The sequence below is a fragment of the Zonotrichia leucophrys genome, chromosome 22 (genome assembly GCF_028769735.1).
Source record: "Zonotrichia leucophrys gambelii isolate GWCS_2022_RI chromosome 22, RI_Zleu_2.0, whole genome shotgun sequence".
Classification (NCBI taxonomy): Eukaryota; Metazoa; Chordata; class Aves; order Passeriformes; family Passerellidae; genus Zonotrichia; species Zonotrichia leucophrys.
In genome coordinates this window covers 4,362,401-4,376,130 of record NC_088191.1, presented here as the reverse complement: position 1 = coordinate 4,376,130, position 13,730 = coordinate 4,362,401, and the positions used below count along the sequence as shown (strand labels likewise).

At 50.7% G+C, this 13,730-nt stretch overlaps 1 protein-coding gene across 3 annotated transcripts in view; it reads left to right on the top strand.

Annotated features, from left to right (window-relative positions):
• ENTPD4 (ectonucleoside triphosphate diphosphohydrolase 4) overlaps positions 1 to 13,348 on the top strand; it is a 38,836-nt gene extending 25,488 nt beyond the window's left edge. For all 3 annotated transcript variants that reach the window (XM_064731198.1, XM_064731197.1, XM_064731199.1), the window contains 4 exons: positions 2,089 to 2,392; positions 5,132 to 5,217; positions 8,723 to 8,884; positions 11,584 to 13,348. In XM_064731198.1, coding sequence (XP_064587268.1) covers positions 2,089 to 2,392; positions 5,132 to 5,217; positions 8,723 to 8,884; positions 11,584 to 11,800 — 769 coding nt within the window. In that variant the 3' untranslated portion in view covers positions 11,801 to 13,348. The remainder of the gene's footprint in view (positions 1 to 2,088; positions 2,393 to 5,131; positions 5,218 to 8,722; positions 8,885 to 11,583) is intronic.
• The last annotated feature ends 382 nt before the right edge of the window (positions 13,349 to 13,730 follow it).

Here is a 13,730-nt window from a genome sequence, read left to right as displayed (position 1 = left end):
AATTCCCAATATGAGGGTGGTGAAGGGGCTGGGATGGAATTCCCAGAGAAGCTGTGGCTGCTCCATCCCTGGGAGTGCCCAGAGTCACCTTGGGGCAGCCTGGGGTCATGGTCCTGGAAAGGTGGGAATGATCCTGGATGTTGTGTGGAGAGATCAAGGCATGTCTGGTGTGGGAAGGGAAAATCTGGGAGGTGGAGAGGGATTCCTCCTCAGGAGTTGGAGTCAGCTGAAAAAGTGGAAATTTAGGTTGGATTTTGGGAAGGAATTCCCAATGTGAGGGTGGTGAAAGGGATGGAATGGAATTCCCAGAGCAGCTCCATCCCTGGAAGTGTCCAAGGTCAGCTTGGAGCAGCCTGGGACAGGGGAAGGTGGTCCTGGAAAGATGGGAATGATTCTGGATGTTGTGTGGAGATATCATGGCACTTCCAGTGTGGGAAGGGGAGGAGGGATTCCTGCTCAGGAGTTGGAGTAATGGAGTCAAACTGAGGTTTAGGTTGGATTTCAGGAAGGAATTCCCAATATGAGGGTGGTGAGGGCTGGGATGGAATTCCCAGCTGCCCCTGGATCCTTGGAAGTGTCCAAGGTCAGTGTGGAGCAGCCTGGGGTGGTGGTTCTGGAAAGATGGGAATGATTCTGGATGTTGTGTGGAGAGATCACGGCACTTCCAGTGTGGGAAGGGAAAATCTGGGAGGTGGAGAGGGATTCCTCCTCAGGAGTTGGAGCATTGGGTCAAACTGAAGTTTAGGTTGGATTTCGGGAAGGAATTCCCAATGTGAGGGTGGTGAAAGGGATGGAATGGAATTCCCAGAGCAGCTCCATCCCTGGGAGTGTCTAAGGTCAGCTTGGAGCAGTCTGGGGTTATGGTCCTGGAAAGGTGGGAATGATCCTGGGCATTGTGGGAAGGGAAAATCTGGGAAGTGGAGAGGGATTCCTCCTCAGGAGCTGGAGCATTGGGTCAAACTGAATTTTAGGTTGGATTTCGGGAAGGAATTTCCAATATGAGGGTGGTGAAGGGGCTGGGATGGAATTCCAAGAGAAGCTGTGGCTGCTCCATCCCTGGGAGTGTCCAAGGCCAACTGAGCTCTCTCTGTCTCCCAGGCTGCTGGGCAGGCAGGCTGGGCCTGGCTGATCTCTGTCTTTGTGCCAGGCTGAGCTGGGCCTTGCTGAGCTGGGCCTGGCTGATCTCTCTCCCCAGGCAGGCTGGGCTGAACTGAGCCAGGCTTTGCTGGTGTCTCTCCCCAGGCAGGCTGGGCTGAGCTGGGCCTGGCTGATCTCTCTCCCTGTCCCAGGCATCCTGGGCTGAGCTGAGCCTTGCTGAGCCAGGCCTGGCTGAGCTGGGCCTGGCTGATCTCTGTCTCTGTCCCAAGCAGGCTGGGCTGAGCCAGGCTTTGCTGAGCCAGACTTTGCTGATCTCTCCCCAGGCAAAGCCCTCAGGCCCCCATGCCAGACATGTGCCTGCCGCGGGACGCGCAGGACGAGCTGTGGCACTGGGCTGAGCTGGGCTTTGCTGAGCCAGGCCCAGCTGAGCCAGGCTTTGGTGATCCAGACTTTGGTGAGCCAGGCTTTGGTGATCTCTCCTCAGGCAGAGCCCTCAGGCCCCCATCCCAGACCCGTGCCTGCCATGGGATGCGCAGGATGAGCTGCGGCACCGGGCTGAGCTGAGCCAGGCCTAGCTGAGCCAGGCTTTGCCGATCCAGGCCTAGCTGAGCCAGGCTTTGCCGAGCCAGGCCTAGCTGAGCCAGGCTTTGCCGAGCCAGGCCTAGCTGAGCCAGACTTTGCCACTCTCTCCCCAGGCAGGCTGGGCTGAGCCCTCAGTCCCCCATCCCGGAGCCGTGCCTGCCGCGGGACACGCAGGACGAGCTGCGGCACCGGGCTGAGCTGAGCCAGGCCTTGCCGATCCAGGCCTAGCTGAGCCAGGCTTTGCTGATCCAGGCCTTGCCGATCCAGGCCTAGCTGAGCCAGGCCTTGCTGATCCAGGCCTAGCTGAGCCAGGCTTTGCTGATCCAGGCCTAGCTGAGCCAGGCTTTGCTGATCCAGGCCTAGCTGAGCCAGGCTTTGCTGAGCCAGGCCTTGCCGATCTCTCCCCAGGCAGAGCCCTCAGGCCCCCATCCCAGACCCGTGCCTGCCGCGGGACGCGCAGGACGAGCTGCGGCACCGGGGGCTGCGGCTGCAGCTGCGCGGCACCGGCGACTTCCAGCTGTGCCGGGAGCGGCTGCGGCCGCTGCTGAACCGAACCAACGGCACCGGGAGCTCCCTGAACGGCGTCTCACAGCCCCCCCTGCACCTGCAGAGCAGCGAGTTCTACGGCTTCTCCGAGTTCTACTACTGCACCGAGGACGTGCTGCGCATGGGCGGCGACTACAGCGCGGCGCGGTTCACCAAGGCTGCACAGGTGGGGAAACGGGGGCAGGGCTGGCTCAGAATGGCTCCCGTGAGGGATTGAGTCCCACAGGCCTGCAGGAAAGCTCTTCCTTAAGAGACCCTAAATTGATAAATTCACCAAAGCTGCACAGGTGGGGAAATGGGGGCAGGGCTGACTCAGAATGGCTCCCATGAGGGATTGATTCCACAGTCCTGCAGAAGAACATTGGCTTAAGAGATCCTAAATCCGTAAATTCACTGAAGCTGCACAGGTGGGGAAACGGGGGCAGGGCTGACTCAGAATGGCTCCCATGAGGGATTGAGTCCCACAGGCCTGCAGGAAAACGTTGCCTTAAGAGATCCCACATCCATAAATTCAGCAGAGCTGCACTGGTGGGGAAGTGGGATCGGGTCGAACTCAGAATGGCTTCCATGAGGGATTGATTCCCACAGTCCTGCAGAAAAACATTGCCTTAAGAGATCCCACATTCATAAATTCACTGAAGCTGCACAGGTGGGGAAATGGGGGCAGGGCTGACTCAGAATGGCTCCCATGAGGGATTGATTCTCTAAGTTCTGCAGAAAAACATTGCCTTAAGAGATCCTAAATTCGCAAATTCACTGAAGCTGCACAGGTGGGGAAACGGGGGCAGGGCTAACTCAGAACAGCTCCCATGAGGGATTGAGTCCCACAGTCGTGCAGGAAAACATTGCTTTAAGAGATCCCACATTCATAAATTCACCAGGGCTGCACAGGTGGGGAAACAGGATCAGGGCTGACTCAGAATGGCTTCCATGAGGGATTGAGTCCCACAGGCCTGCAGGAAAACTCTTCCTTAAGAGATCCCACGTTCATAAATTCACTGAAGCTGCACTGGTGGGGAAATGGGGGCAGGTCGAACTCAGAACAGCTTCCATGAGGGATTGATTCTCTAAGTTCTGCAGGAAAACGTTGCCTTAAGAGATCCCACATCCATAAATTCAGCAGAGCTGCACAGGTGGGGAAACGGGGTCGGGTCTGACTCAGAATGGCTTCTGTGAGGGATTGATTCCCACAGGCCTGCAGGAAAACTCTTCCTTAAGAGATCCCACATTCATAAATTGACTGAAGCTGCACAGGTGGGGAAATGGGATTGGGTCTGACTCAGAACAGCTCTCATGAGGGATTGATCCCCAAAGTCCTGCAGGAAAGCTCTTCCTTAAGAGACCCTAAATTGATAAATTCACCAAAGCTGCACAGGTGGGGAAATGGGGACAGGGCTGACTCAGAACAGCTTCCATGAGGGATTTGTTCCCACAGTCCTGCAGGAAAGCTCTTCCTTAAGAGTCCCAAATTCATAATTTCACTGAAGCTGCACAGGTGGGGAAACGGGGGCAGGGCTAACTCAGAGCAGCTCCCATGAGGGATTGATTTCCTAAGTCCTGCAGGAAAACATTGCCTTAAGAGATCCCACATTCATAAATTCACCAAATCTGCACAGGTGAAGGAAAAGAGATCAATGCCCTCATTTGTAACATGTCTCTGTGAGGATTTTGTTCCCAAAGTCCTGCAGCAAATCTTGGCCTTAGACATCCCAAATCCGCTAAGAAATCCCAAGTTCCTTAAGAGATCCTAAATTCAGGTGAAAAAAAAGGCATCAATTTCCTCATTTGTAACAACCCTCCATGAGGATTTTATTCCCAAAGTCCTGCAGAAAAATATTGCCTTAGGAGATCCCAAATTCATATATTCTCTGAAATTGCACAGGTGAAAAAAGGGATCAATTCCTAATCCATAACATCGTCAAGGTTTTTGTTCCCGAAGTCCTGCAGCAAATATCTTTGTGTGGATCAAAATATTCCCACAAAATTTGAGATTTGCCTGACTGCATATTCCCAGAGAGTTTAACGTTAATTCCACCCCAAATTCCAAATGTGGATCGAAATATTCCCATGAAATTTGGGATTTTCCTTGCTGGATATTCCCAAAGAGTTTAACATTAATTCCACTCCAAATTCCAAATGTGGATTAAAATATTCCCATGAAATTTGGAATCCTGGATATTCCCAGAGAGTTTTAACATTAATTCCACCCCAAATTCCAAGAGTTTAACATGAATTCCATCCCAAATTCCAAGAGTTGAACTTTAATTCCATCCCAAAATTCCAAGTGTAGATCAAAATATTCCCATTAAATTTGAGATCCTGGATATTCCAAGAGTTTAACACAATTCCACCCCAAATTCCAAATGTGGGTCAAAATCTTCCCACAAAATTTGGGGTTTTCCTTCTGGATATTCCCAGAGAGTTTAACATAATTTCCACTGCAAATTCCAAGAGTTGAACTTTAATTCTACCCCAAATTCCAAATGTGGATTAAAATATTCCCATGAAATTTGGGATCCTGGATAATCCCAGAGAGCTGAACATTAATTCCACCCCAAATTCCAAAAGTTGAACATTAATTCCATCCAAGTGTGGATCAAAATTCCAAGTGTGGATCAAAATATTCTCATGAAATTTGGGATTTTCCTTGCTGGATATTCCCAGAGAGTTTTAACATTCATTCCACTCCAAATTCCAAAAGTTTAACAGTAATTCCACCCCAAATTCCAAGTGTGCATCAAAATATTCCCACAAAATTTGGGATTTTCCTTACTGGCGCTGCAAGCTGCTGTTACTTTTTGATTTTTGGTGTTTCAGATGATTTTTTTCAGGTGGGATTTTCCTTCTCCAGGCGGGAGGAGTGCTGGGATCATTCCCTTTTTCCCGTTTTTTTGATTCCCTGCAGGATTACTGTGCCACCCGGTGGTCGGTGCTGCGGGAACGCTTCGAGCGCGGCCTCTACGCGCCCCACGCGGACCTGCACCGGCTCAAGTGAGCGGGCTGAGCTTTGGGCTTTGGGTTTTGGGTTTTGGCTTGTTGGGTTTTGGTTTGGGTTTGGGTTTGCTTTGGGCTCTGGGGCTTTGGGGTTTGGGTTGGGCTTTGGGATTTGGGCTTGGTTTGGGTTTTGGGTTTGGGTTTGGCTATTGGGCTTGGGCTTTGGGTTTGGCTTTGGGCTTTGGCTTTGGGCTTTTGGGTTTGGCTGACTTTGGGCTTTGGGCTGGGCTGAGCTTTGGGCTTTGGGCTTTGGCTTTGGTTTTGGGCTTTGGGTTTTGGGCTTTGGGCTTTGGGCTTTGGGTTTGGCTTTTGGGCTTTGGGCTTTGGTGATTTGTTGGGCTTGGTTTGGGCTTTGGGTTGGCTTTGGGTTTGGGCTTTGGGCTTTGGGCTTTGGGCTGGTTTGGGCTGGATTGGGCTGGGCTGGGCTTTGGGCTTTGGGCTTTGGGCTTTGGGCTTTGGGCTTTGGGCTTTGGGCTTTGGGCTTTGGGCTGGGCTTTGGGTTTTGGGTTTTGGGCTTTGGGCTTTGGGCTTTGGGTTTGGGCTTTGGGCTTTGGGTTTTGGGTTTTGGGCTTTGGGTTTTGGGCTTTGGGCTTTGGGGTTTGGGGTTTGGGCTTAGGCCTTTGGGCTTTGGGCTTTGGGCTTTGGGCTTTGGGCTGGGCTTTGGGCTTTGGGCTTTGGGCTTTGGGCTTTGGTGCTTGGGCTTTGGGCTTTGGGCTTTGGGTTTTGGGCTTTGGGCTTTGGGCTTTGGGTTTTGGGTTTTGGGCTTTGGGTTTTGGGCTTTGGGCTTTGGGCTTTGGGCTTTGGGCTTTGGGCTTTGGGGTTTGGGTTTTGGGCTTTGGGTTTTGGGCTTTGGGCTTTGGGTTTTGGGCTTTGGGCTTTGGGTTTTGGGCTTTGGGCTGGGCTTTGGGCTTTGGGTTTTGGGCTTTGGGCTTTGGGCTTTGGGTTTTGGGTTTGGCTTTTGGGCTGGGCTGGGGCTTTGGTGGGCTTGGCTTTGGGCTTTGGGCTGGGCTTTGGGCTGAGCTTTGGGCTTTGGGCTGGGCTTTGGGCTGAGATTTGGGCTGGGCTGGGCTTTGGGCTTTGGGCTTTGGGCTTTGGGCTTGGGTTTTGGGCTTTGGGTTTGGGCTTTGGGCTTTGAGCTTTGGGTTTTGGGCTTTGGGCTGGCTGGGTTTTGGGCTTTGGGCTTTGGGTGGATTTGGGTTTTGGAGTTTGGTTTGGGCTTTTGGGGTTTGGGTTTTGGGCTTTGGGCTTTGGGCTTTGCTGGGCTGGGCTTGGCTTTGGGCTGGCTTTGGGCTTTGGGCTTTGGGCTTTGGGTTTGGGCTTCGGGCTTTGGGCTTTGGCTTTGGGCTTTGGGCTTTGGTTTGGGGCTTTGGGCTGTGCCTTTGGGTACTGAGCTTTGGGCTTTGGGTCTAAAAAATGTGAAAAAATCCCTTGGAAAAGCTGAGAATTCCAAATTTAATTGTGCCCTGTGGGCGCTGGAACGCTGAGCTGAGCTTTTCCTGTTTCCTTTCACTGACCCCACTGTTCTGATTAATCCCACCCAGAACTGCCAGGGCCTTTCTGTTTCGTGGGGTCACTGGAAGTGGAAAAAAACTTGGGAAAAGCTGAGAATTCCATGTTTAATTCTGCCCTGCAATTGCTGTAATGCTGAGCTGAGCTTATCCCATTCTCCTTCACTGATCCCAATGTTCCTGACTGATCCCACTGTCCCTGATCCCACATTTCCTGCCTGATCCCACATTTTCTGCCTGACCCCACTGTCCCTGATCCCATTTCTCCTGGCTGACTCCACTTTTCCTGGCTGACCCCAGTGTCCCAGATCCCATCTTTCTGGGCTCATCCCATTTTTCCTGCCTGATCCCATGTTTCCTGACTGACCCCACTGTCCCTGAATCCCATTTCTCCTGGCTGACCCCATTCCTGACCCATTTTCCTGCCTGTCCTACATTTCCTCTGATCCTGTGTCTTGATCGTTTTCCTGGTTGATTCCACGTTTCCTGGCTGATCCCACTTTCCCTGGTTGATCTCACTGTCCCTTATCCCATTTTTCCTGGCTGATCCCACATTTTCCCACTGTCCCACCACATTTCCAGGCTGACCCACATTTCCAGCTGACCCATTTCTCCTGGCTGATCCTACATTTCCTGCCTGATCCTATTGTCCTTGATCCTGTGTTTCCTGGTTGATTCCACGTTTCCTGGCTGACCCCAGTGTCCCAGATCCCATATTTCTGGGCTGATCCCACTGTCCTTGACTGATCCCACTTTTCTGGGCTCATCCCACATTTCCCTGACCCCACATTTCCTGACTGACCTCACATTTCCTGACTGATCCCACTGTCCCTGATCCCATTTTCCTGGCTGACCCACATTTCCTGGCTGACCCCACTGTTCCTGATCCCACTGTCCTTGACTGATCCCACATTTCCAGGCTGACCCACATTCATCCAATTCCCAGTATCGTTGACTGATCCCACATTTCCTGGCTGACCCCACTGTCCCTGATCCCACATTTCCTGACTGATCCCACTTTTCTGGGCTCATCCTACATTTCCCTGACCCCACATTTCCTGGCTGACCCCAGTGTCCCAGATCCCATTTTTCTAGGCTGATCCCATTTTCCTGCCTGATCCCACTGTCCTTGACTGACCCCACATTTCCTGGCTGACCCCACATTTCCTGACTGATCCCAGTATTGTTGACAGATCCCACATTTCCAGGCTGACCCCACATTTCCTGGCTGACCCCACTGTCCCTGATCCCATTTCTCCTGGCTGACCCCACATTTCCCTGACCCCACATTTCCAGGCTGACCCCACTGTCCCTGATCCCACATTTCCAGGCTGACCCCACATTTCCAGGCTGACCCCACTGTTCCTGACCCCACATTTCCTGACTGATCCCACTTTTCTGGGCTCATCCTACATTTCCCTGACCCCACATTTCCTGACTGACCCCACATTTCCTGACTGACCCCACATTTCCTGACTGATCCCACTGTCCCTGATCCCATTTCTCCTGGCTGACCCCACATTTCCAGGCTGACCCCACATTTCCAGGCTGACCCCACTGTTCCTGACCCCACATTTCCTGACTGATCCCACTTTTCTGGGCTCATCCTACATTTCCCTGACCCCACATTTCCTGACTGACCCCACATTTCCTGGCTGACCCCAGTGTCCCAGATCCCATTTTTCTAGGCTGATCCCATTTTCCTGCCTGATCCCACTGTCCTTGACTGACCCCACATTTCCTGACCCCACATTTCCTGGCTGACCCCACTGTTCCTGATCCCACTGTCCTTGACTGACCCCACATTTCCTTCCTGATCCCAGTATCGTTGACAGATCCCACATTTCCAGCCTGACCCCACTGTTCCTGACCCCACATTTCCTGACTGACCCCACATTTCCTGACTGACCCCACATTTCCTGACCCCACATTTCCAGCCTGACCCCACATTTCCTGACCCCACATTTCCAGGCTGACCCCACTGCTCTCCCCAGGTTCCAGTGCTTTAAGTCTGCCTGGATGTTCGAGGTTTTCCACCGCGGCTTTTCCTTCCCGGAGAGCTACGGGAGCCTGAAGACGGCGCTGCAGGTCTACGACAAGGAGGTGCAGTGGACGCTGGGGGCCATCCTCTACCGGACCCGCTTCCTGCCCCTCAGGTACCCCGGACCCGGGGCAGCTCTGGGAAGGGGAACTGTGGGGTGGGAAGAGGTGGAGATCCCTCAGATTGGGGTTTTTAGAGCCTCGTCCCCAAAACGAGCTCAGATTCCTGCCCAGAGCCAAGCTGGAAGTGGGATTTGGTGTCCAAAGCGTGGCTGTTGTCCCTCTGCTCTTTTCCAGGGATATCCTCTCAAAAATCTGGGAAAAGCCTTTGGGAGGGGGATTTTGGGGATAGGGATTTGTGCATTTTAGAGCCTCAACATGTGGTTTTTAAAACCTCAACTTGTGCTTTTTAGAGCTTATTCCACCCAATGAGCTCTGATTCCCACCACGCTCGCAGTGGAGCTTTCCCTCTAAGCCGTGCCTGTTGTCCCTCTGCTCTTTTCCAGGGACATCCTCCCAAAAATCTGGGAAAAGCCTTTGAGAGAGGATTTTGGGGATGGGAATTTGTGCTTTTTAGAGCCTCAGCTTGTGCGTTTTAGAGCCTTTTAGATCCTGTTCCTCAAAATGGGCTCTGATTTCTGCCCTGAGCCCAGTTGGAAGCGGAATTGTGCCTCTAACACGTTTCTGCTCTTTTCCAGGGACATCCTCTCAAAAATCTGAGAAAAGTCTTTGGGAGAGGATTTTGGGATGGGAATTTGTGCTTTTTTGAGCCTCAACTTGTGCGTTTTATAGATTATTCCACCCAAGAAGCTCTGCTTCCCACCAGGTTGGAAGCAGAACTTTCCCTCTAAGCCGTGCCCGTTGTCCCTGTGCTCTTTTCCAGGGACATCCTCTCAAAAATCTGGGAAAAGCCTTTGGGAGAGGATTTTGGGATGGGAACTTGTGCTTTTTAGAGCCTAAACTTTTGCTTTTTTGAGTCTCAACTTGTGGTTTTTAGAGCTTATTCCACCAAATGAACTCTGATTCCCACCAAGCTAGCAGTAGACTTTTGCCTCTAAGACATGGCTGTTGTCCCTGTGCTCTTTTCCAGGGATATCCTCTCAAAAATCTGGGAAAAGCCTTTGGGAGAGGATTTTGGGGATGGGAATTTGTGCTTTTTAGAGCCTCAGCTTGTGGGTTTTAGAGCCTTTTAGATCCTGTTCCTCAAAATGGGCTCTGATTCCTGCCCATTGAACTGGGTGAGCCCAGTCAAAAGTGGAATTTTGCCTCCAGAGCATTTCTGCTCTTTTCCAGGGACATCCTCTCAAGATTCTGGGAAAAGCCTTTGGGAGGGGAATTTTAGGGATGGGAATTTGTAGTTTTTAGAGCCTCAGCTTGTGCTTTTTGGAGCTTATTCCACCCAACGAGCTCTGATTCCCACCAAGGTGGCAGTTCAGTTTTGCCTCTCAGACATGCCCATTGTCCTTCTGCTCTTTTCCAGGGACATCCTCTCAAAAATCTGGGAAAAGACTTTGGGAGAGGATTTTGGGATGAGAACTTATGCTTTTTAGAGCCTAAACTTGTGTTTTTTATAGATTATTCCACCCAAGGAGCTCTGATTCCCGCCAGGTTGGAAGAGAACTTTCCCTCTAAGCCGTGCCCGTTGTCCCTCTGCTCTTTTCCAGGGACATCCTCTCAAAAATCTGGGAAAAGCCTTTGGGAGAGGATTTTGGGGATGGGAACTTGTGCTTTTTAGAGCCTAAACTTTTGCTTTTTTGAGCCTCAACTTGTGGTTTTTATAGATTATTCCACCCAATGAGCTCTGATTCCCACCACGCTGGCAGTGGATCTTCGCCTCTAAAATGTGCCCGTTGTCCCTCTGCTCTTTTCCAAGGACACCCTCTCAAAAATCTGGGAAAAGCCTTTGGGAGGGGAATTTTAGGGATGGGAATTTGTGGTTTTTAGAGCTTGTGGGTTATAGAACCTCGGCTTGTGTTTTTTAGAGCTTGTTCCACCCAAAGAGCTCTGATTCCCACCAGGTTTGAAGCAGAACTTTCCCTCTAAGACATGGCCATGGTTATTCTGCTCTTTTCCAGGGACATCCTCTCAAAAATCTGGGAAAAGCCTTTGGGAGGGGAATTTTAGGGATGGGAACTTGTGCTTTTTAGATCCTCAACTTGTGCTTTTTAGAGCTTATTCCACCCAATGAGCTCTGTTTCCCGCCGGGTTGGAAGCAGAACTTTCCCTCTAGCACGTGGCCCGTTGTCCCTGTGCTCTTTTCCAGGGACATCCTCTCAAAAATCTGGGAAAAGCCTTTGGGAGGGGAATTTTAGGGATGGGAATTTGTGCTTTTTAGAGCCTCAGCTTGTGCTTTTTAGATCCTGTTCCTCAAAATGGGCCCTGATTCCTGCAGTGAGCCCAGTTGGAATTGGAATTTTGCCTCCAGAGCGTTTCTGCTCTTTTCCAGGGACATCCTCTCAAAAATCTGGGAAAAGACTTTGGGAGAGGATTTTGGGGATGGGAACTTGTGCTTTTTAGAGCCTCAGCTTGTGCTTTTTGGAGCTTATTCCACCCAATGCGCTCTGCTTCCCACCAGGTTGGAAGCAGAACTTTCCCTCTAAGCCGTGGCCGTTGTCCCTGTGCTCTTTTCCAGGGACATTCTCTCAAAAATCTGGGAAAAGCCTTTGGGAGAGGATTTTGGGAACGGGAACTTGTGCTTTTTAGAGCCTCAACTTGTGCTTTTTTTCTTATTCCACCCAATGAGCTCTGCTTCCCACCAGGTTGGAAGCAGAACTTTCCCTCTAAGCCGTGCCGTTGTCCCTCTGCTCTTTTGCAGGGACATCCAGCAGGAGAATTTCCGTGGCATTCACTCCCACTGGAGGAGCTTCTCCTTCGTCTACAACCACTACCTGTTCCTGGCCTGCTTCCTGGTGGTGCTGCTCTCCATCCTGCTCTACCTGCTCCGCCTGCGCCGCATCCACGCCCGGGGGCTCCCGCCCGGCGCCGCCCCCGCGCCCCTGTGGCTGCCCGAGGGGCAGAAAATGCCGGCCTAGGCCTCAGGGGCCGCCCTCACCCACACACACCCGCAGAAAAAAGCCATCTTCGCCTCAGGGTTCCCCCCTTTTTTTGCCCCTTTTGGAGAAGCGGGAGTTGGGAATTCCAGGCAGGCTTGGGAGTTGCAGGGGAGTGGGGTGATGAGGGAAAAATGCCAAAAAGAAAAAAGAATTTGTTGGGAATGTTGCACTTGAGGGTGTGCGGAGTTGGGTTCCCACCTTTGGGAGAGGTTGAAATCCCAGAATGAGCTTGAGTTTTCCCAATTGGAAGTGGGATTGGAATGAGCTTGGGTTTCCTTGCTGGATTCCATCCCTGCTCTCACTTTGGAGTCTCAAACAACAAAAAGTTCCAAAAGCAGGGAAAAAATAAACAAAAAAAACCCTTTAGGATATTTTATGTGATTTTCCCTTCTGGAATCACTCCTGGGATGGAGTGAGTTCCCATGTTTGGGAGAGGCTGAAATCCCAGATTTAGGATTAGATTTCCCAATTGGAAATGAGAAATGGGATTGGAATGAGCTTTGGTTTCCTTGCTGGATTCCAGCATTGCCACCCCTGCTCTCACTTTGGAGTCTCAAACAACAAAAAGTTCCAAAAGCAGGACAAAAAACTTTAAAAAAAACCCCTTTTAGGACATTTTGTGTGATTTTCCCTTCTGGAATCACTCCTGGGATGGAGTGAGTTCCCACCTTTGGGAGAGGCTGAAATCCCAGAATTGGGATTGGATTTTCCAGTTGGAAATGGGAAAATGGGATTGGAATGAGCTTTGGTTTCCTTGCTGGATTCCACCCCTGCTCTCACTTTGGAGTCTCAAACAACAGAAAGTTCCAAAAGCAGGAAAAAAAATAAACAAACCTTTTAGGACATTTTCTGTGATTTTCCCTTCTGGAATCACTCCTGGGATGGAGTGAGTTCCCACCTTTGGGAGAGGCTGAAATCCCAGAATGAGCTTGAGTTTTCCCAATTGGAAGTGGGATTGGAATGAGCTTGGGTTTTCCTTGCTGGATTCCACCCCTGCTCTCACTTTGGAGTCTCAAACAACAGAAAGTTCCAAAAGCAGGAAAAAAACCAACAAAAAAACCCTTTTAGGACATTTTATGTGATTTTCCCTTCTGGAATCACTCCTGGGATGGAGTGAGTTCCCATGTTTGGGAGAGGCTGAAATCCCAGAATTGGGATTGGATTTTCCCAATTGGAAATGAGAAATGGGATTGGAATGAGCTTGGGTTTCCCTTGCTGGATTCCAGCATTGCCACCCCTGCTCTCACTTTGGAGTCTCAACCAAGAAAAAGTTCCAAAAGCAGGACAAAAAACTTTAAAAAAAATCCCTTATAGGACATTTTCTGTGATTTTCCCTTCTGGAATCACTCCTGGGATGGAGTGAGTTCCCACCTTTGGGAGAGGCTGAAATCCCAGAATTGGGATTGGATTTTCCAGTTGGAAATGGGAAAATGGGATTGGAATGAGCTTTGGTTTCCTTGCTGGATTCCACCCCTGCTCTCACTTTGGAGTCTCAAACAACAAAAAGTTCCAAAAGCAGGACAAAAAGCTTTTAAAAAACTCCCTTATAGGACATTTTGTGTGATTTTCCCTTCTGGAATCACTCCTGGGATGGAGTGAGTTCCCACCTTTGGGAGAGGCTGAAATCCCAGAATTGGAATTGGATTTTCCCAATTGGAAATGAGAAAATGGGATTGGAATGAGCTTTGGTTTCCTTGCTGGATTCCATCCCTGCTCTCACTTTGGAGTCTCAAACAACAGAAAGTTCCAAAAGCAGGAAAAAAACCAACAAAAAAACCCTTTTAGGACATTTTGTGTGATTTTCCCTTCTGGAATCACTCCTGGGATGGAGAAGGAAAATCCCTCACACCCAATGCTGTGCTTCCATAAAAAACTGCTTCCATCACTTCTGCTCCCTCCTTTTTTTCCT